General features: G+C 45.4%; 1 protein-coding gene and 1 pseudogene across 1 annotated transcript; one reads left to right on the forward strand and one right to left on the reverse strand.

Moving 5' to 3' along the window:
• The window catches only part of LOC134347286 (zinc finger protein RFP-like), a 62,200-nt pseudogene that overhangs the window by 17,240 nt on the left and 27,297 nt on the right, over positions 1–17,663 (forward strand).
• On the reverse strand, positions 390–12,700 carry LOC134346676 (zinc-binding protein A33-like). Its single transcript, XM_063048171.1, has 6 exons — positions 12,276–12,700; positions 11,115–11,210; positions 8,350–8,583; positions 6,498–6,520; positions 4,005–4,123; positions 390–2,242 (listed from the first exon to the last, which is right to left on the reverse strand). Exons 1-6 carry the CDS (start codon positions 12,675–12,677, stop codon positions 1,716–1,718), a joined length of 1,401 nt encoding a protein of 466 aa, XP_062904241.1. The 5' UTR covers positions 12,678–12,700; the 3' UTR covers positions 390–1,715.

Consider the following 17,663-nt stretch of genomic DNA (forward strand, 5'->3'; position numbering starts at 1 on the left):
GTATCTTCTCAACGTCCATTGTCCAATTGCCCACCTTCTGATCTGCACACAGCGAACACTCCTCATCCTCAGCTCCAACACTATAGGTACATTGGGAAAGATACACGTACTGTGGGGGGGTAAGTCAGCATGGTGAGGGTCTTAGAAACACATGCTGCTAAACAGATATTGGTAAATATTTGGGTGCAATTGGGTGGGCAAGTGAATAATTCAACTGAGAATGAGAAAATGATCCAATAGTATTGATACTGGGAAAAATGTCCCCATCACTGGAGAAGTTGAGAACAAGGGAGAATTCCTTCTCGATGGAGATGGTCAGCAAATTCAAATTCATATGAGATGACTTATCCTAGGTTCAGCACATGAACACAATCACAGGGAAGTTGTGTCATTGTCTTTACTTTATTAAGAGCTTCAGTGTCATCAAACATTTTATTTTGAAAGCATCCTGACAGGTAGCATTATGGTCTGGTAGAAATATGCGAACATGCAGGAGTGTAAGAAGATGCATTGCTAGCATACTCCACCCCACCCACCTTTGGCGGTATTTACATGAAACACCGCCTCAAGAAGGCAACATCTGCCACGGACGATACCAACTGTCCAAGTCATCTTCTTGCAGCTACCATCAGACAGGAGGTACAGAGACCTAAAGTCCCACACCACCAGGTACAAGAACAGTTACTTCCCTTTAACAAATCAGTGGCTAAACCAACCTGCAAAACACTAATCACTCCAGATTAGCAAAACCTGACTCCTTTAATCAATTGACACTAAAATGGACTTTGTTTTTCTTGTCTTCATATTGTATTCTTTCCTGTAAATGTTCTTTTCTTGTGAAAGCTGTTTCTATCATGCCGTGTGCCTGTGATGCAGCTGCAGGGTTTTCGTTGCACCTGTGCAGACATGTACTTGTGCATGTGACGAGAAACTCCACCTTGACTTTGACAAATGAAGTCTTCATACACTGGGATTGCATTCCCATTACATTTCTTCATGCACAGCATGCTGTAAATCATGCTGAGGTAATCAATAATCATTAAACCCAATTTAAACTGACTTTCTGAGTTCCACGTTGCCTTCTCTGGGCATTAAAGAGTGCTCTGTTTAATTGGACCAGCCTCTCTGCCTTTCATAGACACGACAGAGGGAAGTGCATGTCTCTTCCAGAACGAGACTGCAATCTCCCTAAAAACTGAGAGGCAACCACTCCCCGGTCTCCCTCCAGCACTGAACCCAAACCTCCGTCTCTCATTTTGTTCCCATTCCATTCACTGTTTCCCCAACGTAACCAGCTCAGACACATTGTCAGTTCACTCTGCAGGTTAAATGATAATGACACAGAGAATATCTGCACATATTCACACTGATTGCTAGATGCAGATATCACAATTCCAGAGAACAGTCCACTTCACTGTATTCTAACACAATGTGCACCTGAACTGCGGTCAGTAGGAGAGAGTGTGAGAGAGAGCTGGGAAGGAGACAAAGAGTCAAATTTACAGATTAGACGTCAATATAAACAGCCTCACCTGTCAGTAGCAATGGCACAGAATCAGTTCTCACATGCTGGTCTGGACCTGAAACATTAACTATGTTTCCCCTACTGCTGAGTGCTCTGGTTTTTTCTGGTTGTATTTCAGAGAATCAGTGCAGTGAGATCTGCTCAGTGGGTCCAGAGAAGTCTGAGACCTCAGAGAACGTGTCCCACTGTGTTAAGTGGTGAGCAGTGTGAGTGGTTCAGTGTTGTCACCTGTGTTGTTATTACATGGATTTAAGATGAGACAAAGTTTTTCAGTGAAACTGTCTGTGTAAGTGTGGATGTGACACATATTGTCGGCATTGTAAAATGACACTTGGCCCCGCTCGTAATCCAGGTAAACCCCCAGTTTTCGGAGTTTAATTTCAAGATGGGAAATGACCTTTGGTATCATCACTGAATTAGAACAGACATGAATAACCCAGTATCCCTCTGCTGGTGTGTAGGAAATGCCTCTATCCCTGTTTACAGACCCTTTGCAGACACCCACAATCCAGCTAGTCTTATTTCCAACACACACCTCCCAGTAGTGCCTCCCAGACATGAAACTCTGAGAACTCAAAACACAAAATTCTCTTCGAAATCTTCTTGGGTGATCCTGAAAATTTTGATTCCTGATCACGTACTTCACACTCATTGGATTCTGAGAGAGGACGAGATTATTCTGAGCTGTATCCGGGTCCAGCGTCAGCCGCTCTGGCACTGAAAGACAACAGTTACGATAAGAAATCCAGGTGGAACTGACAGGATCTGAGCTGACAGTGATGACCATCATCTCCTCCCTCAGCCCAGGAAGTGTGGAGCCCTGGAGGAGATTTCAATCCCCACTGCTCCCTCCGTCCTATTTAACACCGTACAATGTCACAGCAATTTATTTCCTACAGGGTAGTTCAATCCCTTTCTTCTGCCCAGCTGACTGTATTCTATGATGTTTTATGTGGTTGCAGGGCTCTTTTTAAAAGCTAAACAGGTCAAACCATGACAGCTCCATTCCCAGTGACACAGCAGCCCGTGAGGGGCCAGGGCTGAGTGAACATTTATTATTTAAACTGCAGATGTTGGAGATGTGAACCCAAAACAGAAATGTATCAGTACAGGCAGCATTTCCCATGGTAGAGTGACCAAAGACAAGAGGGTGGAGGTTTAAGGGGAGAGGAAGGAGATTTAAAGGTGATATGTGGGGTAAGTGCTTTACACAGAGAGTGCTTGCTATCTGGAACATTCTCCCAGAGGAAGTGGTGGGATCAGATACAATTGCCAGGTATGAGGGACATATAGACAGACATGTGAAAAGGCCAGGCACAGAGGGATATGAGCTGAATATGGGCACGTGGGATTAGTGTACAGTAGATGGTCAGAGAGGACTGAAGGCCTGCTTCTGTACAGTAGAACTCTGTGACTCTGTGAATAAACAGGACTGGGTGACAAAATCTGTGCTCAAATAAAAATCAAAAACTGCAGATACTGGAAATTTGAAATGAGAACAGAAAACTCTACAATCATCAGATCAGGTTGGAAATGTGGAAAGAGAGATTGAATTAATGTTTCAGGTTGTAACAAAGATTTATACTTACAAGTTGATTTGTGGCAAATTCAGCACCAGATATCAGAGGGTATCACTACTTGAAACTACAGGTCAGTGTCAGAATAAGGGGCAAAACCGTCGAGTTTGAGAGGAGGAGAAATTTCTTCCTTCGGAGGGTGATGAACCTCAGGAATTCTCTTTTCTCAGAAAGCAATGCTGGTTAAGTCACAGAATTTATGCAGGATAGAAGTAGATCAATCTCTAGATATGAAATATATTGGTGGTAATATGAGACACTTCAGACGACGAAGCAGATCTGATCGGCCAAGTGGCCTAATTCTGTTCCCATTTTTTATGGTCTATTATGAGAGAGCAGGACCAAGATATTGAGACTGATGATCATCCATGATTGTGTGTGTGGATCAGCGATGATGTTTGCATGCTCCTATGTTGGCTGATAAATGTGATGGATGTGCTGAGTTGGGCTTCAAATATCCTGAAGGTTTCTACTGGGCTGCACAACAAGGGACAACCTGGGGATTATCCTAGGAAACACTGCCAGGGAGATGCAATGGGTTCACCTGTCAGCTGCCTCTTTGGAGGCAAAACTTTGAGCAATATATATTGCTAAAGGTGAGTTATCACTCAGGTGAGTGTTCCAGTCCATGGATCAGTGATGGATGGAATTGAAGGTGCCTCAACTAGGGTATGAGGTAGGGAAGGGTGTTGGGGAGGTTCCAGATGCATTATAAGACAGTGCATATGTCAGGTTGTGTGTGTCAGAAGCAGAAATGTTCCACACACTGAACACATGGCTGATGAGAGATGGAAACTGATAAATGTAGTGTGTGGATCTGGAGCCTTGGAGTTCAGGAATTACAGGGGAAAAGGCGGTGGGGCAGTGGGTTGAAGGAGAATTATAGAGAAGGAGAAAGGTACCTGGTGAAACCATGGCTCTCATTTCCTTCCACACTTTGAGATATCTCAATCTTCCTTCACCCGCAACCTCAGGAAGATCGACAGACACCACTCCAGGAATGGAAACCGGCAACTCACACCTACAAAGTCAGGGACAGGAATTAGTGACACACATTACTAAAGACTCTATCTGCACTTCTCACTGCCTCAGTAAAGCAGCCAACATCGTCAAAAACCCCACCCACCCTGTACACTCTCTCTTCTCCCCACCCCTCCCGTCAGAGAGAAGGTACAAAATCATCAAAGCACACCACCAGGCTCAGGGAGAGTTTCTGTCCTGCTGTTGTAAGACTATTGACCCATGTATAGTATAATGGACTGAAAATCTCACCATCCATCTACCACGTCATGGCCTTACACCTTATTCTCTGGCTGCACTGCACTCTCTCTGTAAACATAGCAGTTTATTCTGCACTCTTTTGTTGTTTTCTATTCTAATAAAATATTGTGCAAACGTTTTGGGCACATATAAAGAGTGCTTGCCTAAGACGTTTTCACAGTACGGTAGTAATTTTATGTATTGCACTATATTGCTGTCGCAAAAGAAAAAAAAAACACATTTCATGCCATATGTGACTAATGGTAATCCTGAATCTGATACGGGTTTCTATTGTGGACTGAGAGTGGGAAGGGGGCAGGGAGAGGGGAATCCTGGTTGGGACAAGGGAAAGGGAGCGGGACACACCAAAGAGACATTTTGTAATGATCAATAAAGCAATTGTTTGAAATCAAATGACCTTGCTTGGTGGCTCAGGGCTGGGTACGTCTGCACCCATCCCACCATTCCCCCTCCACCCTCAGCACTCCTTCTGTCCCACCTATGCCACACACTTCCCATGACTCTCCACTCTCTCCACTCCCAACATCCTTTGCTCCCACCACATTTACAAACTCGCTCTCCACTCCATGTTGACATAGTACTATGTAAAAGTCTTAGGCAATATATATATATATTTATCTGTGTGCCTAAGACCTTTGGACAGTACTCTCCAAAGACTCAGTATCCTTTTAAATCGAAGATTCTTGTCACTTGAAGTCAAAACATTTTCTCCAGTGCCTTGCAGAGACTTATTTAACTGGTTCATATGATGCAAAATGTCTGTTAATTGGGCTAGTTTCTGCAGCTATTCTTCACCTTCAAGGCACTTAGCAAGATCTGGCCTACTATTTTCTTGAACGTACTCCTGCAATTCAACATTCAGCTAAAACACTCTTTTGAAAACTCTTTGTCTGCTAAGACACTGGATTTCCACATGTAACAGGAGACTGGTTTGCTCTTTGTCGAGGTTTTCAGACAGTTTTTCAAACATTCTGGAGTGAACTGGTCTTAAAGCTACTAAATAACTTGCTTCCTGTATCATTTTACTGTCTGTGACTTTATATCCAAAAGCTTTAATCTCTTTGATTCCAATAGTCTTTTAAAATAATCAGCACTTTTACGTGTCATATGGTTGTGATCTGTTGTTAGCTGTCTTTTCAATTTTGCTGCAACCATTGCTACATTTGTAAGTCGTTTGCCACAGACTAGGCACAATGGAATAGCACAACTTGGATCACCAGCCCATGTAAAACCCATTGACAGGTAGTTTTAATGTAAAGACGGACCTTTTTTGTGTTCATTGTTGCACTAGTGCAGTGAAATGACTCAAAAGATTGTAATTCTTCACCATTAACCTTATCAGAATTGTTCGTAGACTTAGGCCTAGAATCCTCCACTTCCATCTCACACCTCCTTTTCAAAAATCGCCACACTGGACCGTCTTTAGAATGAAAATTTCCCTCCAATTTTCTACTACACTGGTATTACTCCCATCAGTCAGTTGGCAGCGTGTCAGGGGAAGTTGAGGGAGGTAATTCAGGAGGGAGAGGCTGACGCCACAGCCCAAGTTGGGCGAGTCTATTCAATGCTTGGAAAATGCACTTTACACTCAACGGACTACCGTCCTCTCCTCTGTGGAATACAGTACTCAACAATTATCAGCCTACCATGCTCCTCCCATGCAATACAGCGCAAACCAATTATCGGCCTACCATCCTCCCCTCTGTGCAATGTTGCGCTCACCATTTACCAGCCTATCGTCCTTCCCTCTGTGTAATACAACACTCACTAATTATCAACCTACCGTCCTCCCCTCCATGCAATACAGTGCTCACCAGTTATCAACGACCTGCCCTATCTTGCATTAAAAACTGAGAATGGATGCAAGCAAATAAAAATAGCCCTACAGCGCCTTGCCATACTGGACTGAGAGACCCCTAACGAGATAGCTAACGTGTCTGCTCGGTCACTGCCCACCACTGCGAGTGCTAGCATCACGTGTTGCACTTAGTTCAAAGATCAATGTTTCTTTTCACATGATCTCTCGCAGAGCCCCTGGCAAATCCCGGTTGAGAAACTGTGCATTAAAGATACAACAGCACCTGGCATGAGAATTTCAGCTAAAATTTACTCACCTTCTCAAAAGGGCTTGAATATCCTGAGGAGGAAGAGAGAGAATAGGATTGAGTGAAACTGTGGTTGAAACTCTCCGGAAGGGTTGGAGAGTGAAGGCTAAACACTCAACCAGAGGAAAGACTGAGGAACTAATCTGATCGTTTTCCACAGCAAAACACTTCGCTTCTCTACATCCTCTAATACTTCCTTCTCTTATCAAAAACTGAACTGTTTGAACAGTTACTTCCCTTCAACCATTCAGGTGAAATCAGCAAAACCCAAATCATTACAGTTTATCATCACTGTGACCACTTTGATCTCTTGCAATAAAATGGACTTTGTTTTAATTATAATCTTCCTTATAAAAATTGTGTATGATTTATGTTTCAATTATGTTGTGAGGAAGGGCCACTTTCTACGATCAGAAAAGGCTGCAGAAGGTTGCAAACTCAGTCAGCTCTATCACGGGCACTCATCTCTCCAGTACTGAGGAGTTCTTTGAAAGGCAATGTATCAAAAAGACGGCATCCATCATTAAAACAAAACAAAATACTGGAGGGTGGAGTGTCTCTGTCAGTGAGGCGTCACTCCAGCTCTCTCTCTCGTGGTCCTGATGCAGTGATGCACCACACTGGGGAATGGGGACTAGCACAGGGTCTGTGGTTGGGTGGGAGTGCAGAGTGGGGAGGGACTGGGACCAGGCCTGGAATGGGACAATTGGGAACAAATGTGGGAGGATGAAAGGCAGGGTAGTGGGATGCAATGGAGGGGAAAGAAGGGGCAGAGGGTGTGTTAGGGAAGAGCGAAGCACAGAGAGGGGGAAGAGAAAGGGGCAGGGGAGGATGGGGAGGGGAAGGAGATGAGGGATTGGGGAGAAAGGTGGATGATGTGAGACTGCATTGGCGGTGATATGATCAGAAGCAGCCATGGGAAATACAGAGTTGGTTGTTACACAAGGGAGGGGTAGGTGGGACTGGTTTTGGGAAAGGATTTTTTGTAGAGGAATGACATCATCTGTGTCTGTGCAGACACGGGAAACACGGGGTTGCCATTGTGATTCAGGACAGCCCATTCCCAGACCCATTTCCACACTTATTTATTTAGGCATACAGTGCGGAACAGGCCGTTCCAGCCTGATGGGCCATCCCACTGAGCAACCCAACAACTTTAACCCAGCCTAAACACAGCCTGATTTACAATGACTAATTGGTATGTCTTTGGACTATGGGAGGAAACCCACATGCAGATGGGAAGGATTATAAACTTTCAAGAGGACCCTGGAATTCAACCCTGAACTCCGACACCCCGAGATGTAATCATGTCATCCTCACCGCTACGTTACCATGCCACCGCCCACCGCCCCATGGTATTTATCCAGGCTAAATCAATCCACCCCCCCCATGGTATTTACCTGTGCTAAATCAATAAACCCCCCCCCATGGTATTTATCTGGGCTCAATCAATCCACCCCCCCACAGTATTTATCTGGGCTCAATCAATCCTCACCCCCATGGTATTTATCTGGGCTCAATCAATCCACCCCCCCACGGTATTTATCTGGGCTCAATCAATCCTCACCCCCATGGTGCTGACGGCGCCACCTGGTGATGATTCAAGCAATTGCTCTGGGATTTCCACACTCAGAGAATGATCTCCATTCCAGCAATCACACAGGGGTCAAACCCAGGGCCAGGAAGGCAAGGGCAGGGTGTGAACCCACCACTGGTTAGTTTCTGAACGTTTCTCAGTTTCTATTGAACTGACGGCACTCAGGAAACCAGTTTTAACCCTAGTTGCCCATATAATTAAATTCACTCACAGGTATTTAAGACAGTTTGGATCCCCCAGACAAGAAAGTGACACATCCTGTACCTTGAGGAGCCCATAGGGATCGTCAATTTGCAATCTCACTTTTACACCTTGTATCACTTGTTCAAGAGAAGAGATTTCATCGACGGTTCTCTTTAAGTTGGTTTCCAGTTGTGTTAGGATTTTGTCCGCTTCTCTCTGCAGTTCTGCTTCCATCTGCTGTTGCCTCTCACGCAGGAACTGGTGCATCTTCTCAAATTCAGCCCTGACCTCACAGCTCCGTCCATCAACCTGGTCCTGGATCAGAGTGAGGTTAGCAGAGAGTCACTGGCCAAACATAATTCAGCTATTTGAATTTGCTGAACACCTACGCTCTGTCTGCCAGAGAAAGCAGGATATCCCAGTGGCCGCACATTTTAATTCCACATCCCATTCCCATTCTGACATGTCTATCCATGGCCTCCTCTACTGTAAAGATGAAGCCACACTCAGGTTGGAGGAACAACACCTTATGTTCCGTCTGGGTAGCCTCCAACCTGATGGCATGAACATTGACTTCTCTAACTTCCGCTAATGCCCCACTTCCCCCTCGTACCCCATCTGTTATTTATTTTTATACACACATTCTTTCTCTCACTCTCCTTTTCTCCCTCTGTCACTCTGAATATACCCCTTGCCCATCCTCTGGGTCCCCCCCCCCGGTCTTTCTTCCCGGACCTCCTGTCCCGTGATCCTCTCATATCCCTTTTGCCAATCACCTGTCCAGCTCCTGGCTCTATCCCTCCCCCTCCTGTCTTCTCCTATCATTTTGGATCTCCCCCTCCCCCTCCAACTTTCAAATCCTTTACTCACTCTTCCTTCAGTTAGTCCTGATGAAGGGTCTCGGCCTGAAACGTCGACTGCACCTCTTCCTAGAGATGCTGCCTGGCCTGCTGCGTTCACCAGCAACTTTGATGTGTGTTGCTCATATATTTGAATGTTTGATTTTCCAAATAACAAATTCAATGCTGCTTGGAGTGGTTATGGACAATGGGGTCAGGGATGCTTTATTTTTTAAATTATAAAATGGGTGCTGATTGGAGTTTCAGTGGGAATGGGGTCAGAGTAAACAATCATAGACAGAATAATCGACCAGAGTCCAATCCTGAGAATCTGACTGGATCTCTGGGATTGAACTCGATTCTGGAATCAAAGAGAGAACAACATGCACTGATGAGGACAGTTGAAGTTGTCTTTTGGGTATTCAGTAAAGTGACAAGATTCCACATGGGAGGATCGTTGGAAAGGTTACACCATGGGATCTGGGGTGAGGTGTCCAATTGTATCTATAAATTTAGCTTGGCAGTAGGAAGCAGATTGTGTCACATATATTTTTGATGGGACTCCTACTGTTTTGTTCTGCAGATCATTTTGGATGGGAGTGTACAAAGTATGATTAGTAAGTTTTCAGTTAACATGAAAATACTTGTGTTGATGGAGTGGAGAACAGTCATAGCCTACAGGATGACATTGATCTGTTGGGAAATGAGGCAAAGCAGTGGCAATGGAATTTAATCTTCGGAAGTGTGAGGTGATGCACGTGGGGTGAACTAATAAGAGTTGGATATAGACAATAAAAGGCAATGTCTTAGAGAGACACATTTGAAATGATGGAGGAACTCAGTCAGCATCTATAGAGGCAAAAGAATAGTCAAGGTTTCAGGTTGAGTCTCTTTATCATGACTGGGATATCCAGGGGTGAGTTACAGACTGGAATCTAATCAATAGGTTCAGGGTGGTCTATATATAGAATAGTAGATCCCTGAATTATGTTGCAGGCTGGGATCTAATCAATGGGTTCATGGTGTTTTTTATATTGAATAATGGATACCCAGGAGTGAGTTACAAGCTAGGATATAATCAAGGGATTCAGCTGGTATCCATACCAATCTGTCATGGGGAGCGCTGGTAAAGACTGAACCCAGGTCCGGAGGAACGACAGAGTCCCATGTAGAGACTGAATACAGAGTTAATACATTGGAATTCCAAAAGTACTTCAGTGGCTCAACCAAGTGACACACTGAGATGAGATGTTCTCAAACTCAGACCCACTTAAATGATCACAGAATGCAGAAAGCCCTTGCCAGTCAAAATCAATTTGTGAAGATTAAACTGAAAATACCAGGGATTAATGACTCACGTCATGACAACTATTCACAATTTCAGCTGCTCTTTGTAACCTTCGGAGCACAGTGCCCTCTGTCTCCCCCCACAGGCTGGAGGAGCTCATTACATACAATGCTCAATATCTGGGAGCAAGAAACAGGCTGGAGTCTGATAAAGAGGTTACGGTTACGTGGTTTATGTGTAAAATACTGGATACCCAGATGCTCCCGATTCCAGCATCTATAGTCTCTCGCATCTCCAAAGTGTAGCCAGGGGTTGGGTGAGCAGTAAGGTATGTTTGGATGGAGGCAGGGATCAAGTAACAGTGGACATTTCACAACTTCTTAGGTCAAATGATAAGGTCAGATGATGAAAACAGTCCACACATTCCTTTCATTGCAGTTATTATTTACAGTCAGCTGCTTACATTTTGCTGTGGGACAGCATCGTACAGCTGGAAGGGACCTGTCACTGTCAGTCTCTTTATTTATTTATTGAAATACAGCATCGGAAAGGTCCTTCGAGCCATGACGCCCAGCAACCCCGATTAACCCTAACCTAATCAGCAGACAATTTACAATGACCAATTAAACTACTAATTGAAACGTCTTGTCTTTGGACTGTGGGAGGAAACTTGACACACTGCCCAGGGAACCATCCACGATCACCGAATGATTCCTCACCTTCAGCTGCCGGATTGCAGTCTCCCCTTCCTGCTGACTCCGAACACTCTGATTCATTCGCTCTTGCAAAAGCTTCAGTGACTCTTCCAACTTTTCCTGAAAGTCAGAAGACGCAGAGGAAGATCTGAGAAAGCACCCTTCCGAATCTGCTGACCAAAGTGGTGGGGGGAGAGAACTGGGGGGGGGGGTAATCCCGTGGGGGAAATAGAATCATTCTCTCAAACCTTCCCACCAGTGATGTTCACCTCCCCTTCACCCTTCATCTCCCAGTCCCTCTCTCTCATTCCCTTCCTCAATATTGTCCTTACCCCACTCTGCCCCTCCCCCACCATCCTGCATTTCCCCCATTCTCCCCCACCTCCCTCCTGTTCGATCGTCTCCAATCTGATTCTATTTGTCTTCTTTCTACCGCTGCCTCACCTCGACCTCTCCCCTCCACACCTCCCAATTCTGCCCGATAAAGTTCAAAGCAAATATATTATCCAAGTGTTTGTACATCTTATGTTAGCTTGAGATTGATTTTCTCAGAAGCATTTACAGGAAAATAAATATATAAATAGAGTTTATGAAAACCTATACGAGTCCATTGGATGTGGAATCAGTTCAGTGTTGAGGTGAGTGAAGTTATCCACAGTGCTTCAGGAGCCTGACATACCTGGTGACCAGTACCTCTCGTACCTCCTTCCCAATGGCAGCAGCCAGAGAGCATGGTCTGGGTGAGAACCCACCTCCCCTCCATTGCAGCCTCTTAGCTGTCAGACATCCCTCATCTACACTCCTCTTCCCGCCTCTCCCCATTCCTTCCTTTACACTTGACCTTTTATTCCTTCCCTTTCTCTTGCCATATTCTCCGATTTTCTTCCCGTTCCAAAAAACCTTTCTTCGTTCTCAAACATCTCTATTAACCTTGCCTTCCCCGCCCTCCCCTCACCCACGTCCCAATGTTGTCAGTCCCTTTCTTTCACACCCTGGCTGCGGCATTTCTGAACCGAGCATTCCCTTATCTCTTGCTCTGTGCCTATCGTCTTTCTTCCTCCCCGACCTTCATCGCCCTCAACCCTCTGAAAGTTTCCCTTCTCCGTCTCCCTGTACTTTCAGCACTTACCCACCCGCCCCTCTCCCTGACCGCACGGCGGTGAGTTCAGGCGGGCGATCTCGCACCTTGTGCCCCTGGGCTGCCTCCTTTATCGGGATGACATTGTGCATCTTGTGCTTCGCAGACAGGCCACACACCAGGCAGATGATCTCCTGTTCCTCCTGACAGAACAGTTTCAGCTTCTCGTCGTGCTCCCGGCAGACAAACTCCTCCTTCCGCTCGGCCGCCCCCACCCTCAGCTGCCTGACCTTCTCCGCGACGTTGCTCAGGATGCGAGCGGGCCTGGTGTTCCTCTGGGCGAACACCTGCCGGCATTGAGGGCAGGAGACATTCCCCGAGACCCTCTCCCAAACCTGAGAGATGCACGTTGCGCAGAAGTGATGTCCGCACTCCAGAGAGACCGGATCGGTGAACACCTCCAGACAAATGGGACACGTTAAATCCTGGACCAGGTCTGCAGAAGCCATCTTACTCCTCTCTTCCCTACTAGGAACTTTCAGTTTCAATTCTGAGTAAGTGTTGCACTTCCTGTTTTTGACCCCGTGTGACCTCTGAGAGGCTGCAGTCGTGGAATTGCTGTTGGTTTATTCTGTCACAAGTCCCGAGCCTGTCTTGCAGACTCTTCACACAGATCAGACCATTACACTGTGTATAGAGGTAGAGAATAACAGAATGCAGAATGAAGTGTAACAGCTACAGAGAAAGTGCAGAGCAGGTCAGCAATAAGGTGCAGGGTCATAACGAGGTAGATCGTGAACTCAAGGGGTTGTTCTCACGTCTCTCTGCAGATGCTCGGTAGAGATTATTCGAACATGTTGGTATGAACGGTATGGACACTCCACTGCGAGGGAGAGGGATTGGGTTGGAATTGGCTTATTTTTCTCACATGTATTGAGGTGCAGTGAAAAGTGTGACCTGCATACTGTTCAAACAGATTAAATCATCACAGAGTGCATCGAGGTAGAACAACGTAAAACAGATACAACTACAAGGAATATGCAATGCAGGTAGAAAATAAAGTACAAGATCATAACAGCTATCCCAGGCATGGACTGACTGTCACAAACCAAGCTCCATGACAGGACACCTCACCCCAGCCCCGCCGTCATATGCTGGTGTTTCTGTCTGCCCTTTGTGCCATGTGGAACAACCAAAAGAATTCTAAGTGACTCCCAGGCCACGCAGACAGGATTGTCACTGGAGTGGAGAGAAGTCTGTGGGTAGGTGGTTGTTGGTGGTGCCCAGAGATCAGTGCTCGCAGACCTGCGTGGGGTTGGGGACTGGCATTGAGGTTCCCCTCTTGTCGGAAGAAAGGGAGGTTGGAAGCATAGAGATGGTGGGAAGGAAACCCAGAGCTTAGAGTGCGGGTGTCTGAAGATATCGGTGAGTTGTTGAACTGGAGGAGATTACAAGATAGTGATGGGGCGATGTTGTGGGAGGAATTTGAAAATAAGAGTTTGATGAAACACTTCCAACCTAGGGGGGCAGTGTAGCTTGGTGAGAGTGGAGATGACAACACTGTTGTTGTGGACATGATCGTCCAGTAACTTTGGAGACAGATGTTGTGTTTGCAGGTGTTGTCACTGAGTAGATGAGACACGGGGGTGGGGGGGGGTCTTGGCAGGGGTATCAGAGACAAGGGGTGTATGTGGTGGGGGTTGGGGTAAGAAGACATTGATCTCTGTAGTTTTAGACTCACCTTTAGAAGTGTTCAGACACCCACCCCACCTGTTTTACAGGCTCCACACAGGTACATTATCTGTGCAATACAATGTTCATCAGCTCATTATCCGCTGACATCTGAAGTGTTTAGAAACATAGAAACATAGAAAATAGGTGCAGGAGTAGGCCATTCGGCCCTTCGAGCCTGCACCGCCATTTATTATGATCATGGCTGATCATCCAACTCAGAACCCAGCCTTCCCTCCATACCCCCTGACCCCTGTAGCCACAAGGGCCATATCTAACTTCCTTTTAAACATAGCTAATGAACTGGCCTCAACAGTTTGCTGTGGCAGAGAATTCCACAGATTCACCACTCTCTGTGTGAAGAAGTTTTTCCTAACCTCGGTCCTAAAAGGCTTCCCCTCTATCCTCAAACTGTGACCCCTCGTTCTAGACCTCCCCAACATCGGGAACAATCTTCCCGCATCTAGCCTGTCCAATCCCTTTAGGATCTTATACGTTTCAATCAGATCCCCCCTCAATCTTCTAAATTCCAACGAGTACAAGCCCAGTTCATCCAGTCTTTCTTCATATGAAAGACCTGCCATCCCAGGAATCAATCTGGTGAACCTTCTTTGTACTCCCTCTATGGCAAAGATGTCTTTCCTCAGATTAGGGGACCAAAACTGCACACAATACTCCAGGTGTGGTCTCACCAAGGCCTTGTACAACTGCAGTAGTACCTCCCTGCTCCTGTACTCGAATCCTCTCGCTATAAATGCCAGCATACCGTTCGCCTTTTTCACCGCCTGCTGTACCTGCATGCCCACTTTCAATGACTGGTGTATAATGACACCCAGGTCTCGTTGCACCTCCCCTTTTCCTAATCGGCCACCATTCAGATAATAATCTGTTTTCCTATTTTTGCCACCAAAGTGGATAACTTCACATTTATCCACATTAAATTGCATCTGCCATGAGTTTGCCCACTCACCCAACCTATCCAAGTCACCCTGCATCCTCTTAGCATCCTCCTCACTGCTAACACTGCCACCCAGCTTCGTGTCATCCGCAAACTTGGAGATGCTGCATTTAATTCCCTCATCCAAGTCATTAATATATATTGTAAACAACTGGGGTCCCAGCACTGAGCCTTGCGGTACCCCACTAGTCACCGCCTGCCATTCTGAAAAGGTCCCGTTTATTCCCACTCTTTGCTTCCTGTCTGCTAACCAATTCTCCACCCACACCAATACCTTACCCCCAATACCGTGTGCTTTAAGTTTGCACACTAATCTCCTATGTGGGACCTTGTCAAAAGCCTTTTGAAAATCCAAATATACCACATCCACTGGTTCTCCCCTATCCACTCTACTAGTTACATCCTCAAAAAATTCTATGAGATTCGTCAGACATTATTTTCCTTTCACAAATCCATGCTGACTTTGTCCGATCATTTCACCGCTTTCCAAATGTGCTGTTATCACATCCTTGATAACTGACTCCAGCAGTTTCCCCACCACCGACGTTAGGCTAACCGGCCTATAATTCCCCGGTTTCTCTCTCCCTCCTTTTTTAAAAAGTGGGGTTACATTAGCCACCCTCCAATCCTCAGGAACTAGTCCAGAATCTAACGAGTTTTGAAAAATTATCACTAATGCATCCACTATTTCTTGGGCCACTTCCTTAAGCACTCTGGGATGCAGACCATCTGGCCCTGGGGATTTATCTGCCTTCAATCCCTTCAATTTACCTAACACCACTTCCCTACTAACATGTATTACGCTCAGTTCCTCCATCTCACTGGACCCTCTGTCCCTTACTATTTCTGGAAGATTATTTATGTCCTCCTTAGTGAAGACAGAACCAAAGTAATTATTCAATTGGTCTGCCATGTCCTTGCTCCCCATAATCAATTCACCTGTTTCTGTTTGCAGGGGACCTACATTTGTCTTTATCAGTCTTTTCCTTTTTACATATCTATAAAAGCTTTTACAGTCCGTTTTTATGTTCTCTGCCAGTTTTCTCTCATAATCTTTTTTCCCCTTCCTAATTAAGCCCTTTGTCCTCCTCTGCTGAACTCTGAATTTCTCCCAGTCCTCAGGTGAGCCACTTTCTCTGGCTAATTTGTATGCTACTTCTTTGGAATTGATACTATCCCTAATTTCTCTTGTCAGCCACGGGTGCACTACCTTCCTTGATTTATTCTTCTGCCAAACTGGGATGAACAATTGTTGTAGTTCATCCATGCAACCTTTAAATGCCTGCCATTGCATATCCACCGTCAATCCTTGAAGTGTCATTTGCCAGTCTATCTTAGCTAATTCATGTCTCATACCTTCAAAGTTACCCCTCTTTAAGTTCAGAACCTTTGTTTCTGAATTAACTACGTCACTCTCCATGTTAATGAAGAATTCCACCATATTATGGTCACTCTTACCCAAGGGGCCTCTCACGACAAGATCGCTAATTAACCCTTCCTCATTGCTCAAAACCCAGTCCAGAATAGCCTGCTCTCTAGTCGGTTCCTCGACATGTTGGTTCAAAAAACCATCCCGCATACATTCCAAGAAATCCTCTTCCTCAGCACCCTTACCAATTTGGTTCACCCAGTCTACATGTAGATTGAAGTCACCCATTATAACTGCTGTTTCATATTGGGATTTGGAATTCTGGAGATACTGGGAATTGGGAAGTATATTCTCAACATCCACTGTCCAATTGCCCACCTTCTGATCTGTACACAGTGAACACTCCCCATCCTCCGCTCCAACACAATAGGTAATTTGGGAAAGATACCTGTACTGTGGAGGGATAAGGCAGCCTGGTGAGGGTTTTAGAAACACAGACTGCAAAAAAGTAATTGAGAAATCTTTGGGTACAATGAAGCGGGGGAAGGGGTAGTGGTGAATAATTCAAATGTGAAAGAGAAAATGATCTAGAAAAGTGATACTGGAAAGGTGTCTTCATTGGGGGGAAAATCAAGAACAAGGGAGAAATCCCTCTGGGTGGAGAGGGTCAGCAACTTTAAATTCCTGTGTGTTAATGTATGAGATGACTTATTCTAGGCTCAGCATGTTAAATACAATCACAATGAAGGTGGGTCAGTGACTTTACTTTATTAGGAGGGTCAGACCGTCACCAAGCATTTTAAGAAACTTCTACGAATGTCCTGTTGACAGTTTCTGTGGTTGCATTATGGTCTGATACAGGTATTTGAACATGCAGGAATGTATGAAGCTGCAGAGTAGTGACTCTGTCCAATGCGTCAAGGACACATCACTCTCCACCTTTGGTAGTATTTACATGAGACACTGCCTCAAGAAGACAACATCTATCGTCAATGATCCGTATCGTCCAGGCCAAGTCATCTTCTCACAGTCACCATCAGACAGGAGCTACAGAGGTCTGAAATCCCACACCAACAGGTACAAGAACAGCTGCTTCCCTTCAGCAATGGTCCCCTCAGTCAATGGTGAGGCTTCAAGGCATAAAATTGGATGGGAACCCTGCTTTAGAAAGACACACTCAAAATGATGGAGCAACACATCAGGTCAGGCAGCGTCTATGCAGGCAAATGAATTGTCAAGGTTTCCAGCTGAGTCACTTTATCAGAACTGTGATATCCAGGGGTGAGTTACAGACTGGAATCTTATCAATGGGTTCAGGGTGGGTTATATATAGAATAGTGGACCCTTGGCATAGGCTGCAGGCTGGGATCTAATCTCAGGGTTCAGGGTGTTTTCTATATAAGATAATGGATATCCAGGATTGAGCTACAGACTGGG

The sequence above is a fragment of the Mobula hypostoma genome, chromosome 5 (assembly GCF_963921235.1).
Source record: "Mobula hypostoma chromosome 5, sMobHyp1.1, whole genome shotgun sequence".
In the NCBI taxonomy this organism is placed as follows: domain Eukaryota; kingdom Metazoa; phylum Chordata; class Chondrichthyes; order Myliobatiformes; family Myliobatidae; genus Mobula; species Mobula hypostoma.